This window comes from Filicampus tigris, chromosome 18 (assembly GCF_054856515.1).
Source record: "Filicampus tigris isolate MCC_2025a chromosome 18, RoL_Ftig_1.0, whole genome shotgun sequence".
Classification (NCBI taxonomy): Eukaryota; Metazoa; Chordata; class Actinopteri; order Syngnathiformes; family Syngnathidae; genus Filicampus; species Filicampus tigris.
The window spans coordinates 3,019,144-3,036,415 of NC_141234.1; the positions used below are offsets into that span (position 1 = coordinate 3,019,144).

The 17,272-nt window shown below is 45.1% G+C and overlaps 3 protein-coding genes across 3 annotated transcripts; all 3 read right to left on the reverse strand.

Moving 5' to 3' along the window:
- Positions 1-639: 639 nt before the first annotated feature.
- LOC147131981 (uncharacterized) lies at positions 640-5,211 on the reverse strand. Its single transcript, XM_086014199.1, has 6 exons — positions 5,008-5,211; positions 3,972-4,076; positions 3,094-3,197; positions 2,312-2,483; positions 1,429-1,482; positions 640-1,292 (listed from the first exon to the last, which is right to left on the reverse strand). Exons 1-6 carry the CDS (start codon positions 5,070-5,072, stop codon positions 1,073-1,075), a joined length of 720 nt encoding a protein of 239 aa, XP_085870325.1. The 5' UTR covers positions 5,073-5,211; the 3' UTR covers positions 640-1,072.
- A 508-nt stretch (positions 5,212-5,719) lies between these two features.
- On the reverse strand, positions 5,720-6,728 carry LOC147131982 (fatty acid-binding protein, liver-like). Its single transcript, XM_086014201.1, has 4 exons — positions 6,510-6,728; positions 6,261-6,433; positions 6,113-6,202; positions 5,720-5,820 (listed from the first exon to the last, which is right to left on the reverse strand). Exons 1-4 carry the CDS (start codon positions 6,724-6,726, stop codon positions 5,770-5,772), a joined length of 531 nt encoding a protein of 176 aa, XP_085870327.1. The 5' UTR covers positions 6,727-6,728; the 3' UTR covers positions 5,720-5,769.
- A 413-nt stretch (positions 6,729-7,141) lies between these two features.
- slc9a1b (solute carrier family 9 member A1b) lies at positions 7,142-15,965 on the reverse strand. The gene is made up of 12 exons (XM_086014198.1): positions 15,294-15,965; positions 12,526-12,986; positions 12,190-12,440; positions 11,883-12,100; positions 11,180-11,376; positions 10,976-11,065; positions 10,539-10,609; positions 10,173-10,343; positions 9,617-9,725; positions 9,436-9,534; positions 8,641-8,716; positions 7,142-8,556 (listed from the first exon to the last, which is right to left on the reverse strand). The coding sequence occupies exons 1-12, from the start codon at positions 15,559-15,561 to the stop codon at positions 8,381-8,383; spliced, it is 2,187 nt and encodes a 728-aa protein (XP_085870324.1). The 5' UTR covers positions 15,562-15,965; the 3' UTR covers positions 7,142-8,380.
- Positions 15,966-17,272: the final 1,307 nt, after the last annotated feature.

Consider the following 17,272-nt stretch of genomic DNA (forward strand, 5'->3'; position numbering starts at 1 on the left):
GGAAGCTTGGACGGGGGGGGGGACCTAAACTGTGCACCTGTGCAAATTACTGCTATTTGCTTGGTGCCCCCAAATAGCTCCACTTAGTTTATAATGCAATATATATAGAATTTTTTTTTTTTTTTTCTTCACATTTCCGCAGGGTAACACAAGTATCCGAAGTGAAAATGAACTTTAATGAAGTCAAACATGGCAACACACTGCGGGATCAATGCGTCTTTTCGCTCGATGGAGGGCGGCCCATTTCACGCGTGGCCGCTCGCACGCCGGGAATGTGGATCAAGCTGCCCCCGCCCTCGTTGCACCGTCCCCATTTATAGAAACCAAATCGATAGCGTAACGCCGCACGCCGACTGGTTGAGTCGTCCCTTGAAACGTTGGAGCGCTGCCACATTGATTCCATCCGTTAGCCCTTCTATGGCATTTCCCCATCATGCGCTCGCATTTAGCTCGAGGAGTTCAAGGCCGAGTCATGTGGCTGTTTGAAATGTGTAATTCACTTTTATGTTTCGTTTGACAAACTAACTTGGGAGTGCCATTAATGTTTAACCGCCGATACTGATCAGATGAAATTTATTCTATTGGATAACTAGTGGAAAATATGTTACATCACTTTCGGCAACAAAGTGAACACATACGTTTGTTTTTCCTTTAAGCAAGTTTATTTCTGAAAATAATAGCGTCTTCCTACAGATGACAAAGACACGCACCAGAAAAAGACAAGAAAAAAAAAACGCAACGCAACAAACCTCCTGCAGAACCAATGAGGCAAAGCTAACAGATGCAAACACATCAAGTCCCATGAAGTGTTTTTGAAAAGGTTGAGGGTGGAGTGGATTTAAAAAACACTGGACGCTCTTTAGGCACGGAAAACTTCGAAGAGTTGGACTTTGAAAAGAAAGGCAATTTGTCATAAAAAAAAAAAAAGATCAAGAAAAACTTGTTGGCCACAAAATCTTCTCCCAGGATGAAGGGGGAAAAACAAGAATGCAGGACCAACCGGCAAAATGTTCTCCAAACGTCACATTCCAAGTCCAAACAAAAGCGCCTCCTGGACCCCCTTCGCCGTCCTTCAGCGTCCTCCCGACTTGCGGCCCGTCCAGGAGCGCGAGCGCGAGCGAGACCGGGACACCGAACGGGATTGGGAACGGGAGCGCGTCGGGGAGCGTTCCTGCCGGGCGTCTTCCTCGGCGTAGTGGGCGGCGGCTGGCAGTTTGGCGGCGGGCTCGGCCGGCGACGCCGATCTGGAGGGGGAGCGTCCTCGAGACTCTCTTCGTGGCCTCTGGCGGTGCCTGAATCCGGAAACACAATGACTTACTGTTGCGGCAATATCGGCGCCGGTGTCTGGGTGAGAGCTGTGGTTGACAGCATTTACAATCGAAATATCTGGCGAGACAAAAAAATATATAAAAAAGACAAAGAACGTACCTGTCCTCTTCGCGACCTCGGCTCCCTCCTCGTCCGTGCGGGCGACCGCGAGATCTGCAGAACCCAAAATGTCCCGTCAGACGTCTCTCAACATCGTGGAACTCGAGCAGCGAGCGAAAAAACTGACACACGTTTCATTTTCACTCACTTAACCGAGTGATTTTTCGCCTCGTAACATACCGTGCATTTTTTTTTTTTCCCCGAACGGTGGAACTTTTTAGATTGAAATGGAAAGTACACACAAAAAAAATGCATGCAAAAAACAAAATTCGAGCATCGAACAATTACATTTCCAAATCGCAATGGCTGCAATTTGGACAACAAAAATTGGACTTTTACTGACAAGTTGATGCCACACTTGTTTGGTAGAATTTTGACAAGTTGTGGACGTCAATGCTTAAGAGACTTCAAGTCAAAGTGTTTAACTCTAACTGAAGTAGAGCAATAAATTGTGTTTCGTATTCATTCATTGCTAATTTGTCTTTGTTTTAGCACAAGCCAAACCTGGAAGATCAAAACAAAAAATTGGAAAAGGATCTTGAAAGAAAAATATATAGATCTTAAATTTGGGCTGTGCAATTAATCAAAATTCAATTACGATTATTACACTCCACGATTACAAACTTGGCATAATCGTAAAAAAACGATTATTAATACTAATTTAGAATTGTTTTGAGGTGTGCCGGTTACTCCACCGCGCCGGCCTCTCCAAGCTAGCTAGCTAGCTAGCTAGAAATAGTACCTGTCTACAGGCCGCTCCGCCTCTAATTTTAAACGGCCGTCCGTCTAAACTAAATAATTACAAAATTGCGGAAAAGTCAACTAAATGTGTATGGTTTATGGCCACCCGGTTCTTGGCTGAGCGCAAACGGACACAACTTACTCTCGGGGGCTCTCCGAGCGCCTGCGTCGTCGCTCGTAGGAGGGGCTGCGCGAGCGGCGCCGGTCGTAGCTGCGGCTGCGCGAGCGCCTGCGCCGGCTATCGCGGTCGTAGTCGTCGTAGCGAGACGAGCGCGACGGAGAGCGCCGCTCCTTCGTCTTCATCTGATTGGGCGCTGAAATGACATCAAGCAAATGACTTACTATACAAGAACAGTGCAGTGCAAAAGTGTTTTTGCCCTCTTACTCATGTGTTCTTTTTTCATAACCTACACTTAAAATGTTTTTCGGATTAAGGCTGCAGCTCGATATTTCCACAATCGAGTATTGCACCGATTATCCTGTCGATTCATCAGATCAAAATTTATTTTGCATTATTAAACGCAAAGTGAGTGACGTGGCCGTCAGCGAACGAGAGCGCAGAGTTGGCTGCCGTTTCTGGTTTGGTCCCCAGCATGTCGGAAAACCGTCAAAAATGTTGAACATTTGTTGTCCAAAGAAAGATGTTTGCAAATGTCTGATTTTGGAAAAAAAAACAAAAAAACAAGTCCATTTCAGAAATGTGAGATTTACTGTTGAAATTCAGAAGATTTGGACAATTTGAAAAGAACCAAGGTCTATATTGTATAATTTATTTTGATTAAATCGACGAGTTGTCGATTATTCCTTGTATCTCTATTGTACAGCTATATCCATGAAATGATCCCCATTGGAATCAATTGAAATGCAACCATTCTGTTCCACCAAAGTGCGAAAAAAAGAAAAAAAAAAAAGTCAGCCACCCACTCTTTCGGTCTCCCTGGGCGAACTGGATCTCGATCTGGCGGCCGCATACCCACTTCCTGTCCAGGCTGTGAAGAGCATCCTCTGCGTCGCGCACATCCTCAAACATGCTGAGCGGTTAAGGCTTTTTGGGTTTTTTTTCCCCCCCTTGCAAACTCCTTTCGGACAAAGGGTATGAGGCCACACAAATTCACACGTTTTCGAAAGACATTTGACTGCAGTTAGTCGTGCTTCAGCTTGTGAGGTTGAATTGATGTGGCCTGCTACATGAAGCACACGTGACACACAGTCGGCGCTTTTCAAAACAAGGGTCTCAGGACTCAGAACACAAATCAAAAGACATGAACAGCTGATTCAGTGAGCTGAAAATTAAGTTGCTTTCAAAGCTGATTTGTGGAAAATGTGTCTTGAGAGGATACAAAATTATTCCGACTGGTTACCTTTGCTTGACTTCATCTTGATCTTTACGCTCTTTAATCGATTCCCACATACAGCGGGCGACTTGGGTCGGGTCTCCTGCTTGACTCTTTAAAACGTTCTTTTCTTTAGCCCGCTCTGTGCCACTGCCGAGCTTTGCCTCCGACACCTTTTTCCTCTTCATGCTTTACTTCCTCCCAAACTTTTCCCTCCCTTTGGTCTGTGCCTTGTCTCTTTACGGCTACGCTACACGGGTCTTTGTTACTCTGTGTGTGGCCGCTTTCACAAGGGGATGCTTTTACAATTTCTGAAGCGATAACAGAAAAACAATCACTGTTAGATACGGCAATCGATGCAAAGAAACAAAAACATCAAAAACCACAAATCTGCTCTGCTGCTAAAAGGAAAACAAGGTTATTTGTTAGGCATGGACGGGGCACAGCAACACTTTTGGGAAAGGATATTGAATGTATGCAAATCCTCTTGGTTGACGCGTATAGAAGTCAAGTGGGATGTAGACATCTACTACTGGCCCATAGCGGCCAAACTCACGCCGCAAATCCTCAGGCCTGAACACCGTAAATATACATGTGTAACTCAACTGGGCAGGATGTGCGATGGGTGAGTGAGTTTAAAAGGGGCCAGTTCACCACAAACAATTGGGTCAGTAAACTTACCTGTAGGACTGGGCGATTCATATTTTTTTTTATCCATTAGGGGTTGCCAGCCCCACTTTCTACTGTAGTATCTTTGACTTTGATTGTGTATGGCTTTAAAAGGCAGGACCTGGCTTGGTGAGTGACAGTTGTGAGCTCAAATTAGAGGTCAACCGGATATTAGAGGTCAACCGGATAACTGTTCATCTTTCGAGGCAGAGATTTTGCTTGTACTTTTTTCTAAGGTCATATCGCCCAGTCCTACTTGCCTGGATCCATTTTGAATGCAACATTTTGTCGAATTTGGGTAAACTGGCCCATTTAAAAAAATTAAATAAAACATTAAATCAGTGCAAGACAACAGCTGTGCAATTTACAGAGTGTTCACAAAAATCTCTTTGCAATAGGACAAATGTTTAAGTCGGAAACAAATTGTAAAACAGACTGTGACACACTGCAGATATTTCTAAAGTAACATAGCATTTCACACAAGACAATCATTTTGATAATTCCGAATATTTAAACAGGGGGCGAAACTTTCTCGCAGGTCAGTTTGTGACGAATCTGCAACACAACTAGAAATATTTCCGCGCCCGCAAGCGTAACATGGACACAAGTTGACTTTCGCTACTCTATTTAACGTTCTCCCAACACACTCTATAATAAAAATGAATATCATAGTATTAACTTGATTCAGAATCAGGGTATAACTCTTGATTGACAAAGGCGAGGGCCCATTGAGAAGCGCAGGCCTTTGTTAGCTGCTAGGCTAAGTTAGCTTCCAACCGTAAATGTTTCTCGCGTACCACCGATTTGCGGTTAAGACGTCGGAATTTAAACTCACCGGGACTCGTCGGAGATGTTTCTGACGAACAAGGACGAGTTCGGCGGGCGCATGTAGCGAGCCATAGCTTTTGTTTCGAGTGGAAGCTTGGCAAATTGCAAACAACAACAAAAAATGTGCTCCTGTTTTGTCAATGTGGAGCCAAAAACGCTCCTCTTCTTCTTCGCTGCTGTCAGCTGCTGCTACTTTGAGGCGCTCCACAGCGACCCCTAAATGACGGTCAGCAAATTAACGTTAAAGTGTATTGCCGCCATCTCCCGTGTGTAAAAATACTCTCATATTCTACTTACCAGATTCGTTGCCTTGAAAAAAACTTGTATTGGTTTGCAAAAATCAGATGACATCAAATCTTTTTCCATGTTCCACTGTTCTTCTTGTCCAGTGACATTTTCCTAAATTATGTTTTCCAGTTTTGAAAGTTGTGTTCATCTCTGTTAGTTTCCTCTTAATTGTGCAGTACCCACTGGAAATTCTTAACAGAATCATTTGAAGGGTTGCACAGACATTTTTCTTTCAACAAATGAATAAATAACAAATAACATAAGGGAGTCTAATGGTCAAGTATGAATGTATTTACATTTACAGAACCAAGAGTGTCCTCTTAATTGCCACCCCCCGACAAAGTTACTGATGATGAGGGACTGATAAGAGTGTCAAGTTTCCTGCTTCAATAATTAGTAACCAACAAACTGTTTAATGATTCTGGTTTATTAGTAGATGTATCCTGTGTTATATTCTGGTGGTTGTTGTTGAATGATGACATCACACTCGCCTGCTTCTGCTGACGTAAGTCACGGAGCCAGTAGTGACGGTCTGTGGGAACAGTTTTTAAGACGTTCTCAATCAAAATACGGAGTTTTCTCATCATTGCTATCCACTATGCTCTGAGAGATTATCAGAAATGATCACATTTCTTTCAAGCGTTAAAAAAAAATTGTTACAACTATTATTACTGCGGCTTAGTATATCTTTACTGCCCTCTTGTGGCACACACCGGAAAAAGAGCAGCACACTGTCCATCGAATTGGAGCAAAAAATGTGGCAAAAAGGATTTGTGAGGTTTGTGTATGGTTCAGTAAAAAGTTGGGAAGGATTTTAGACAGACCTCAACCATGTCCTCCCCTTGCATTTCTCGCACCGATGTGAATTTGTCAGCCTCGGTGATCAGCTTCCCGTTCTCCTCCCTGACAACACACTGGAAAAGCAACAACTTGACGCCCCCAAACACAACAATGAAAACGGGCTCCGCTTACTTTGAACTTCCTGCCGTCCACCGAGGTAATTTCTGTCTCCTTGCCGACGCGGAAGGAGTGCGTCTTGTTGAATGCGGGGGTCTTGACGGTGTAAGTCCAAGCGTCGCCCTTCTGCTCGAACACAATCAGCGGCTTGACATCCTTGCGCATCTTGATGACCATTTGGGGCGCACCTTCAACACGCGCATTTATTTGTGTCATTGGAATTGATTTTTTTTCAAAAGGAGAATTGATTTCTTCTTGCTTTACCCATTTCCTTCATGAACTCCTCCAGGTTTTCCTCGGAATAGACCTTCCAGGTGCCGCTGAAGTCCATGTCTGCCGCCGCTGGTGTCGCGTCGTGTTTGTGGCTTTGTTGCGCTGCCGGTTGGCATGTGAGGGAGTTGGAACTCCCTGTTGTTCCATTGACGCACAGTCTCACAAGAAGGCACAACAACTTCTCAGATACAAGTCCTTTTGGTCTCATTGTTTTCCCCGTAAACGACTGAAATGATTATTTTCGGGTGGCAAAATATGAAAATAGTTTGACTGGTAGCGCTGCTGGTATATGTTGGAGAGTGGAAACTCCCTCTTTTCTTAAAAAAAAAAAAAAAAAAAAAAAGTAATATTTTACATATTTAAAAAATAACACAGGCCAACAGCACATTTTGATAAGAGATGGATTCATATGTCCCTAAATGTATTTTTGATGCTCATTTGAAAATGTTGAACTTTTTCAGATTTTACAGATATTCAATATTTTCTACAAATGTAAAAGTAAAAAAACAATACAATAATAAAGTATCAAAATAAAATGCATTCAAATTCATCTATATTTTCAAACTTGTTAGCGTTTAAAAATGTCACAAACCTTTACATTTAAAAAAAAAGGAGTAAAACACTTTCTCATGTACAAACCTTTATTTTCACTCTTTTTTTCCCCCCCCTTAAAACAAATATCTCAAGTCAATATGTTTTGGGGCTGAAAATATAAAAATACTTTGGTAGACACATCCCTAAACATTCTTTTAAGGCAAACATGCAAACAGGCAGCTTAAGCTCAGGCAGTGACAGATATGCAAGATACTCGATATGCATCCTTGCAGACTTTGAGGAGTCAACAATTGACAAAATGAATTTCTGCAAAAAATGACACGTGACTGCTGAAGAACTGCATTGAAATTCTTGGAAACTGAATTGAATGCGGGACTGAAAAAAAAAACCCCAACAGATGTACATTTGTAACTATTGAGTACCGGAAAAATGTGTTTTGCAAACATGAAAATGCTCTTGGTCATTCACTCGTGATCTGGAGGAATGTTAGCGACACATTTTTGAGTTAAATATTATAAGAGTTAAACACACAGCATACAAAACCAGTCTCGTTCAAACAAGCCTTGACAGTCCCTGAGAAAAAAGCAATCGCCACGTTTGCAACCACAAATGCATTATTATTATGATTTTTTTTTTTTTTTGGTATAAATGACATTTTTCAACACTGGCCTTTTTTGGGTGGCCACACTAGATATGTGCTTTGAAGGGTCAACTCCACCCATTTGGCGCCTCTAGCAATTAAACACAAGCGCAAAGGAATAAAAAACAAAACAAAAACAAAAAAACAACCTTACATACTCATGTACAGTAATCCACCACATAATTGTGAATTCTCCTTTGTTTTTTTTGCAATGCGGCATACCTTGTGGCGCCTTGAGATACAACTTTAACAAGTTTCTATTAATCCGTCCTCATTTTTCATACTTTTCCAGTTCCGCCAAGATGCCACGGGGTGGCGCCAAAGCACTGGATAACAGGAAAGCGGCAATCGGCGTCAAGGAATGATGTTGAAGTGACACATCTCGACTGGAGGAGCTTACTTTAGCCTGGGTTGTTAGCGGAAATTCTGCCGGGTCTTCACCCCATGTGTGTGTTTTCGCTAATCTTGTAAAATACGTTTTGGAATCATGATTTGTGGTATAGCTACTTTTTAAACTATAAGCAATTTGAACGTTTTTTTTTAGATGGTGAGTCAATTACTCACCGTTTCCCCCCCCTCCACACACACTTTTTAGGGCTTGATTCCCGTCCCCCAAGAATATTTGTGGACTACTGTGAATAAAAACCTTACACACGTCTCTTGGGCTCTACTTTGGACCGGGGTCACTGAGACGGCGCAAAGCTTTGAGCGGCTCCTCCTCCTCCTCCTCCCGGAAGCCGTTTCCGGATTCGTTCAGCAGACTGAAGGCGTTGGAGGCGCTCGGGTTCCGGCGCGCCTCCGCCGGGGTGCTCTCGCCGTCGTCGTACGTGTAAACTCTGTGCGCTGGGAGAGCGCGCGGATTGCGTGTTACTAAGACTGCAACATTCACGTTGCAAGCTCACGAATGGGAAAAGCGGTACGACAGACCTGGTTCGAAGGCAACCCGTCTCACGGAGGGAGGTGGTTCCGGGCGTTTTGCCGGCACGGTCAGATAGTGGCTCATCTGTGCAATGCAAAGCGGTCAAAGAGTTAAAAATTGGATTTTAAAAGTGTTTTTTGCAACACACGTCAATTTGTGCTAGCCAAAGCTTGTATGCTAGCGAATATTACTATTTGTATTGAATGATACAGCTATAGTGAATACAGTTGTTTATGTAACCTGTCACGGTACGATTAATCGACAACTAATCGTGAATCATTTAGATACCCTTGTTTAATTTCTAATTTATCCAAATCCTCAGAATTTCAGCCTGTCAACAGTAAATATTCTGAGATTTCTGTAGTCCTTCATGAAAGCAGACTAATTAGCGTTGGGTTTTTTATTTATTTTTTTTCAAAATAACACATTTGCAAACGTCCTGCTTTGACTAAAAAAAAAAAAAAAGGTCAACATTTCTGCAGATTTTCTAAAATTTACATAATTTGTGCATTTTCTGCAAGGTCAATCTGAAATAACAGTGTCCTGTTTTGGATACAAATGATTGGAAATTTAGACATGCTTTTAAATCCGATTTAAATCCGATTCATCGATTCATCTAAACTAGTAACATGGTTTCATGATGATGCACTGTACACGCTAGATACATGGTGCTCTATGATCCTGTGTTTTACCACCATCTTGTGGCATCTAGATGCAATTACAGACCCCCGATTTGCAGAGGTTTGCTTTTTACAGCCGCGCTCAATATTTCAATGACATTCTTTTGGTCTGTGTTTACTCACCCTCCTCTCCATCTCCACTCGTTGCTTCCTGAAGCGAATCTCGCTCACGTCCTCTTCGAAGGGGTCGATCATCAGGTCGTGTCTGCTGTAGGAACGTAGCTGGCGACGCGCGCAAAAGCACACTTGTGTCAAATGTCGGTCGGCTACAGACGAAAAATCCCAAAAGTCGCCTTCGGCCTACCCGCTGTCTGTTCTTCTGCATGTTGGAATGCAACATCTTTCGGATTTCCTTTTCGCGACTTTTGGAGATGTTCATCCTGCGTTGGGATGGGGCTTTGGGTTCGATGTTGCTGAGACAAGGAAGCCAAATGTAAATCAGAAAAAAAACACCGTTATCTGAGCAAATTTGACAGATGTACCATATATCTGTTTATTTATACTACTTAGATATTCTTACTATTTGTTTTGGTTACAAAAACCTCAATGCTAATTTACGTTAGCAAAGAGTACAACATTCCAATTTATGTTAGCATTAAGCTAACATTGATTAGCCAAAATTATATGGTTTGGTTGTTTACAGGCTTATAATGACCATCCATGCTAATTTCATTAGCATTATATGTTAGCATTAATATAGCAGACATTTTTTTGCCCAAACCACATGCTTTGGTTGAACATTTGATCTTTTAAATACTGTATACAATGTTCGGTTTGATGAGTTGGTTTTACTGTCAACTCCATATGACAAATTAACTGTGCGAGCAAGAGAGTCTTCTTCATTTTGGCCAAATACTTACGGCACCATGGAGGGCGGTTTGAAGACGCCGCCGCCGCCGCCGCCGCTCTCGACCATCATGATGGCCTGCTTCATCTCCATCTTGTTGTAGAAGGAGAGCAGCTGCGGCTCGGTGGAGCGGTCGCCCGCAATCAGCCACTTCTTCACGTAGGCCTTGTTGAAGCGACTCAGCCTCAACACAATCGATACAACAAACCACAGTTAAGAGCTGATCGCTCCGTTAGCAAAGTGCGCCCAGTGTGTTGCAGTCATTGGGTTTACAAAAAGAACAAGCAACGAGAATGAGGGATCTTAACCACAATTAATGTAAATATGGGAGGAAAAAAAACGAATTAATGCCGTCAGTGATTTAATTAAAAGGTCATACTTGTCTTTCCAGTGATGGTGTCCATAATGACCACAGATGTCCTCAATTCCCACAAGGAGATGATCCAGGAACTAAATGACAGAATTTAACATTACTTGTGGACTATAATTTTTCAAACATTTGGATGTACAGTAAACCCCCTTCCATTGCAGGTTCTGGTTTTTTTTGTTGGTATTGTTTCTATACTATTACACATTTCATAACAGCTAATGTGTTTGCCTCACTTTAAAACTGTGTTTAAAGACCTTAAAAACGTTCAAGTGCTATAAATGCTATAAAAACATGTTGTGGGTGTATTTGAATAGGGTATTTCTATATCGCAAATTATTTCAGGGGTGGTCTGGAACGTAACCCTGCGATGGAGGGGGGGGATTGTTGTTTACTATTTCCCAAATGGCCATTAGGTGGTGCTGTTTCTCACAAACAAGAAACCTGACCTGCGTGTGAATCTCCTCGTTGATGGAGCCATCACACTCCCTTTTCTTCTTCACTTCCAGAAGCTCCACCAGAGGCCTGATGGTCATCCCCTGCCATCAAAAATAAAAATCATACGGATGTTGCACTTTTTTCTTTTTAATTTTTTTTTTTTTATCCAGATGGAGACAAACCATTTCAAAAATGTATTTTTTTGTAGTTCTTACCTGGACGAAGACGGTGAAGAAGATGACGGTGATGATGGCGGTGAGAAACAAGTGCTTCATCTTGCTGTCGGTCAGCAGGAAACCCAGCGAGAAGGCGATGGCACCTCGCAGACCTCCATAGGCCACGATGAACTGGTCCTTCTTGCTCAGTTTGACGATGCGGAACTTGTTGATGACGAACGTCAGGCCCACCACACCTGAAACACGAGATGGAGACACTATATATATATATATGGTGTATATAGACAGTGGGTACGGAGAGTATTCAGACCCGTTGAACTTTTTCACTTTCTGTGTCATTGTAGCCATTTGCCAAAATCAAAAAAGTTCATTTTATTTCTCATTAATGTCCACTCAGCACCCCACCTTGACAGAAAAAAACAGAAATGTAATACACACACACACACACACACAGCTTTGGTCAGCTATTCTCAAATTGTGGTACTAGTACCACTAGTGGCACACGGGCTCCCTCTAGTGGCACTAGCGGCACACGGGCTCCCTCTAGTGGCACTAGCGGCACACGGGCTCCCTCTAGTGGCACTAGTGGCACACGGGCTCCCTCTAGTGGCACTAGTGGCACACGGGCTTCCTCTAGAGGCACATGAAAGGAATCATTAAAAACCAGATGGAGAATACTGTAAGTTTCTAATTCCGTGTTTCATCAGTGGGAATGTCGCGCGAGCGTCGCGGTCTTCCTCACCCAGCACTCTGGAGACCAGGCAGAGGACCACGGTGACGATGACGAAGGTCCAGTTCCAGGCGTGGGGTCCCGCCACGGTGGAGACGCCGAGGAAGATGAAGATGAGGGTCTCGCTCACGCTGCTCCACATCTTCAGGAAGTACTTGACGGTGGTGTACGACTTGTGCGAGATGTTGGCCTCCACGTACGGACGCATCACCACGCCGCACGCGATCAGCCTGGAGCGGTTGCGGCCGGACAGCAGAAAACGTAGAGTTGAACAAAGTCGCAATTGATTGCCTTGTCATTGTGGAAGTTGTCCACTCACGACATGATGCCCGACAGGTGGAAGACCTCTGCCGACAAGTAGGCCATGTAGCTGTAGAGGAAGACGAAGAGCGGCTCGATGACGCGCGTGTGCGAGGTGAAGCGCGACGTGAGCGCGCCCAGCAGCCCGTAGATGGCGCCCACCAGGACGCCGCCGCACGACACCACGAAGAAGCACAGCACGCCCAGCAGGGCGTCGGCCACCGTCACCGCGCCGGCGTGGGAGAACTCCTCAAACAGGTGGTACAGCACCTGCGCCCCCACAACAGAAGCAAACGGGGCCTTTCAGCCTCGCGCTAGCAAGCGACGGCAAACGCCGGCGGCCGCGGGGCCTCACCACCGTGACGGCGTCGTTGAGCAGCGACTCGCCGAAGACCAGGATGTGCAGCAGCTCGTTGATGTGGATCTCCTCGAAGACGGCCAGCACGGCCACGGGGTCCACGGCCGACACGATGGAGCCGAAGAGCAGGCAGGACAGCAGATCCACGCCGGCCAGCTGGCCCCCCTCCAGCCGGCACACGCCGTACATGGCGCCGCCCACGAAGAAGGCGTTCCACAGGGTGCCCACCACGGCGAACACCAGGATGGTGCCCAGGTTCTCGGTGAAGGGCCGGATGGGCAGGAAGTAGCCGGCGTCCAGGATGATGGGCGGCAGCAGGTAGAGGAAGAAGAGCTCGGTGTCCAGCACGGGCGCCGTCTGACGGACCGCCTTGATGACTCCGCCCACCAGCAGCCCCACGAAGATCAGCAGGCAGCTCTCGGGGACCACGTGGGACACTCGGGGGATGATGTGGAAGCCTGACGAGGCAAAATTGGCCAGCTTAAGTCGACGTAAACTGCGGCGATGATGCGGTTGCAAAAGTGCGCGCACCCTATATCTGGAACGTGGCTGCGTTTGGAATGAACCAATCACATTCAAACTCTTAAATGGGAGTAAGCACACATCTACCATCTATAGTGCCTCTGATGAACCTGAAATAAAGTTCAGATGTTCTAGTGGGATTTTCCTGACATTTTTTTGCTGACTTTGCTTTACTTACTAAATTACTTTTTACAGTTTACAGTTACCTAATTACGGGTGCAGCTACTTCACAGTACACACCAATGGAACCATTTATTAACCCCAAATAAAGTTCAGATGTTCTAGTAGGCTTTTTTTGTGATTCTTTTCCACTTTCTATTCGAGGCATGAAGGTTTAGATGAAGAAGTTCTTCCTTGGCACAACTGCAACAAATGAGATTTTACAAGGTGCGTTCGGAAGATAGTCAGACCATAGCCTTGTCTAACAGTTAGGGATGTAACGATGAATCAAAAATCGATTTAAAACCGATTCGCCCCGATTAATCCATTCTATTAATCGAAAATCGAGTTGATAAAATTCTTCTAGAAAATAATGCCTTGAAACGTTTTTTTCATTCCAGATGGATAGCACATTTTGAACGTGGAGAACAAATGATGCTTTTGCGTCAAACATCATTGCGTGTTGCGTTTGCGGATGGCTGCACAGCCACACAAGTGCACAGAGACAAGCATGGTAGCAATTAAAAAATAAATAAATAAATAAAATCTAATCGAAAATCGGGAACAGAAAATCGAAGCGGGGCTTAAGCGAATCGTCACATCCCTACTAACGGTTCGAAAGCACTCTGCTGCCACCTCGTGGCATCGACAGGCGATCGCAAGGCTCTCGAGGTCGACACACGGTCACGTATGCAGCACTCAGCTCGTCAGTCACGTGACCCCCCCCAGCCCCCCCCCCGGGGCAGCCGGCGTCTTACGCCCGCTCCGACCGATGCGCCACTTTTGTTATCGAGCAATGCATTAGAGCAGGAAGTCGGACGGGGCCTCCCAAACAGCAGCTGCATGCGCAGATAAGACCAGAGACAACCGCCAGCATGGACCCCAAACGACTAGCACGACACGAGTGATGCTTCCATGTCGTGGATGTGCACGGGTTATTAAAAGTCTACACACCCCCGTTGAAATGCCTTTCATAGACTTTCTAAATCGGCTGTATTTATTTTGTAGAAGGCATGCAGAGGGAGAATTAATCAGGTCTTAGTTGACACACGCCTACCAGCTGCTTGGAGATGACATATCAGAGTTAAATCGGGTCGGAGTGGCACTCGCTGAGCTCCAGTTGGCACCGGGGACATCTCGCCAATCACGCATAAGACTGAGGTTTTGTTGCAAGTCTTTGACAAAACGTGACTAAACCAGGCAGTCCACAGAATAAACAATCGCAATAATAATAATAAAATTTTTTTAAAAATCCATAAGAAAACAATCCATCCATTTTCCAACTTCATAAAAGTACATAATCCAGTCCTGTAGGTGGCGACAATTTAAAATACTGAGTGGATGTCAACTGCCATACATAGCAGTTTTTTTTTTGTTTTTTTTAAACAGCTCCACCTGCTGGTCGAAAGCTTGGCCCCAATGCATGCAGACCATAACGAAATCCTACACCCTTTTTTCTTGAAATTAGCTATGTGTTTTTCCTGTATTTGTGCAAACCAAAGGTCCCCCTCATGGGATTAAAAGACTAAATCTGGCTAATGTGGTGTTGTATAATAATTCTGCCACAAACGGCATCCAATCTAGGATTTCAGACATTCCACGTGTAAATTGCTCACGTTAGGATTTTGCACACCTTCCTCTGCAAGAAATGCAATGGCAGTCTGGTATAAATGACAAGCATATTTCTAGCCAATATAACTATAGATTTCTGCAAATAAAGTGCAAACACTTCACACACAGAGTGATGTGCAAACTAGACAGATTGACTCCTCATGGCTAACATGTCGGCATTTTCGGATAAAACATTTCTAGTCAATCTAATTATAGATTTTTTTACATCTAAAATAGGATGTTAGAAAGCTATAATGTTGACATTTTGGTTAAAGGGTGGGCTGGGGGCGGGGGTTTGGGGGCCCCAAAATGTAGAGCTACGGCCCTGCTGCTAATCTACCTATCAGATGTTCCACCTGCTCAAATTTCCTTAATTTGAACACAAACGCACCGCTTGCAAGTTTTCTTTTTTTGTTTGGTTCAAACACACGTCGGTGACGTCACAGCCCATCATTTTTAAAGGGCCCACTCACCGAGTTTCATGAGCAGCGCGAGTAGGATCCACAGCGAGATCTCGAATGGCTTCCGGACGTACTCGTAGTTGAAGGACAGCACCGGGAAAGCCTTCGGGTGCGTCGTGTGGTTGCCCCGCTGGTGGTCCTTGTCTCCATGTCCACAGGTGTCGTTGCCCGGCGCACCCGGGCTCGCCTTGGCGCACACCACAAGCACCAACAGGAGGGGAAGGAGGAGGCGCGTCAAGCCGGGAACACGCGCGCTGTTGCCGGCCTGGTGTTGGGCCATGCTGCGGCGCCGCACCCGCTTGATTCCAACTACAGCCGAGACTAACGATGAAGAGGAGGAGGAGGAGGAGGAGGTGGATGGGGAGGAGGAGCGCGTGAGGGTGCGCGCACTTTGACGCGCAGCCTCCTCTCAGAGTTCGAGAGCGGCATGGCGGAGAAGTGCGAGCCGCTGGGAGGGGATGGGGATTGTTTACAGTGGGAAGGATCAGAAAAAAACAACAACAACAACAACAAAAAAAAAAACGGGGGTTCTGATTCGGCTCAGTGTATGTGGACGAGCTCCCTGAGTGCGCGCTCGAGTCCATTTGTGATGTCAAGCGACACCTGCTGGAGTGGAGGAGCACAGCAAATACACGCAGATCTTCCTCTTCGTGTCTCTCTCTCCATCGTAATCACTCTTTCTCTTTCCCCCCACTCGTTCTTCGTTTTTCTCTCTCCACCTGTCTCTCTTCCGCCACTCCCCCCCCCCCCACACACACACTTGAGCCGCTTTTGTTTTCCACATTGCAGAGTGCATTAGGCCGCAGTCACGTGACCCAATCAGTTCATTTCCAGCAGCTGATGGCGAAGAGAATGTTGTGGGCTGATGGAGTGAGCGTGCTGAGAGAGAAAGGCGATAAGGGCATGGATGAGCGTCATCGTTTTGTCTTTGCGCTTACGAGCGAGGGAAAAAAAAAAAAACAAAGCAAGAGCCGGCCTTTTTTTTTTTTTCCCACACTCCCACTCATGCGGCCTCCCCCTCGCCTGTGCCGGATGTCAAACATTCGTCAGTTAAAAACAGACATTGGCTGGGAAAAAAACGTCCTTGCCGAGGACTCGCATTTGACTCAATAAAGTTAACCGCCTAAAAGGGGACTTGAAACTCCATCCGCATTTTGAAACCTTACCCTTTGCCTTTAAAATGTAAAACCCTAACCTTGTCTCGCGACCCTAATTTGAGAGTCTTAGCACTAAGGAACCCCCCAAAAAGAATTCATTTCACTCATTAGGAATTTTTCAAAATTAATCGGCCGCTTGATCGGTTATCAGAATTGTATCCTGCCTCAAAAAAATCCACATCTGCAGGGCCGTACTTGAAACCTCAACGCTTGTTTGAACCTTAGCCTCAACACCCAAATTTGAAAGCCCCACTTTGGCTCGAAAGCCAACCCTCATTTGAAGCACTCTGCCTCTGGTTGGTTGTCCAAGTGTGTCGGTAAAATTCCTCTGTCGGTCTGACTGTCCTTCACATGAACGATTCCAAAGAGTTTGTGCGGTCGACCGTGCACAAATGTTGTCACTGTCAAGCGCATCCGCGCACAAATATCAACAACGGGATTGTTTTTATTTGGCAAACAAGACGAAAACAAAGTACACAAACGCAAAGGCTTTGTACTAGCGTTATTGCTCACGGTGACATTGGAGCAGCCTTTGCAATTTTTTTTTCTATTGCTGCAATCGGCTCGGCGGCAGTTACAGAAGCTTTGTGGTCGTCTAACTGCCCATCACCAAGTACGAGTGATAAAAAAAAAAAACCTCTAGAGCAGGCGTTCCCGCAAAACCAGGGAAAAATGCGACAAAGCATCGGCCGAATTGAGCATTTGTTGCCGTTAGCCATCGTTAGCATCGCTAGCCGCCCGGAAAACATTCGGAAATCTATCGGCAAGCGGGCGCCGTACATTATTAGAAAATTCAGGTTGGGTCTTTGTCTATGGCCATGTCATAATCAGCAA

What these genes read in the sequence shown, in the direction of transcription:
- LOC147131981 (XM_086014199.1), bottom strand. Translation starts at nt 5,072, where the DNA reads ATGGCTCGCTACATGCGCCCGCCGAACTCGTCCTTGTTCGTCAGAAAC. An exon ending in CGCCCAGGGAGACCGAAAGA is followed by an intron (nt 2,484 to 3,093) that starts GTGGGTGGCTGA and finishes ATGTCATTTCAG; the next exon opens with CGCCCAATCAGATGAAGACG. An exon ending in CGCTCGGAGAGCCCCCGAGA is followed by an intron (nt 1,483 to 2,311) that starts GTAAGTTGTGTC and finishes TGGGTTCTGCAG; the next exon opens with ATCTCGCGGTCGCCCGCACG.
- LOC147131982 (XM_086014201.1), bottom strand. Translation starts at nt 6,726, where the DNA reads ATGAGACCAAAAGGACTTGTATCTGAGAAGTTGTTGTGCCTTCTTGTG. An exon ending in TGGACGGCAGGAAGTTCAAA is followed by an intron (nt 6,203 to 6,260) that starts GTAAGCGGAGCC and finishes TTGCTTTTCCAG; the next exon opens with TGTGTTGTCAGGGAGGAGAA. An exon ending in AAGGGGAGGACATGGTTGAG is followed by an intron (nt 5,821 to 6,112) that starts GTCTGTCTAAAA and finishes CTGTTCCCACAG; the next exon opens with ACCGTCACTACTGGCTCCGT.
- slc9a1b (XM_086014198.1), bottom strand. Translation starts at nt 15,561, where the DNA reads ATGGCCCAACACCAGGCCGGCAACAGCGCGCGTGTTCCCGGCTTGACG. An exon ending in TCTTCACCGTCTTCGTCCAG is followed by an intron (nt 11,066 to 11,179) that starts GTAAGAACTACA and finishes TTTTGATGGCAG; the next exon opens with GGGATGACCATCAGGCCTCT. An exon ending in ACGGGTTGCCTTCGAACCAG is followed by an intron (nt 8,557 to 8,640) that starts GTCTGTCGTACC and finishes GCGCTCTCCCAG; the next exon opens with CGCACAGAGTTTACACGTAC.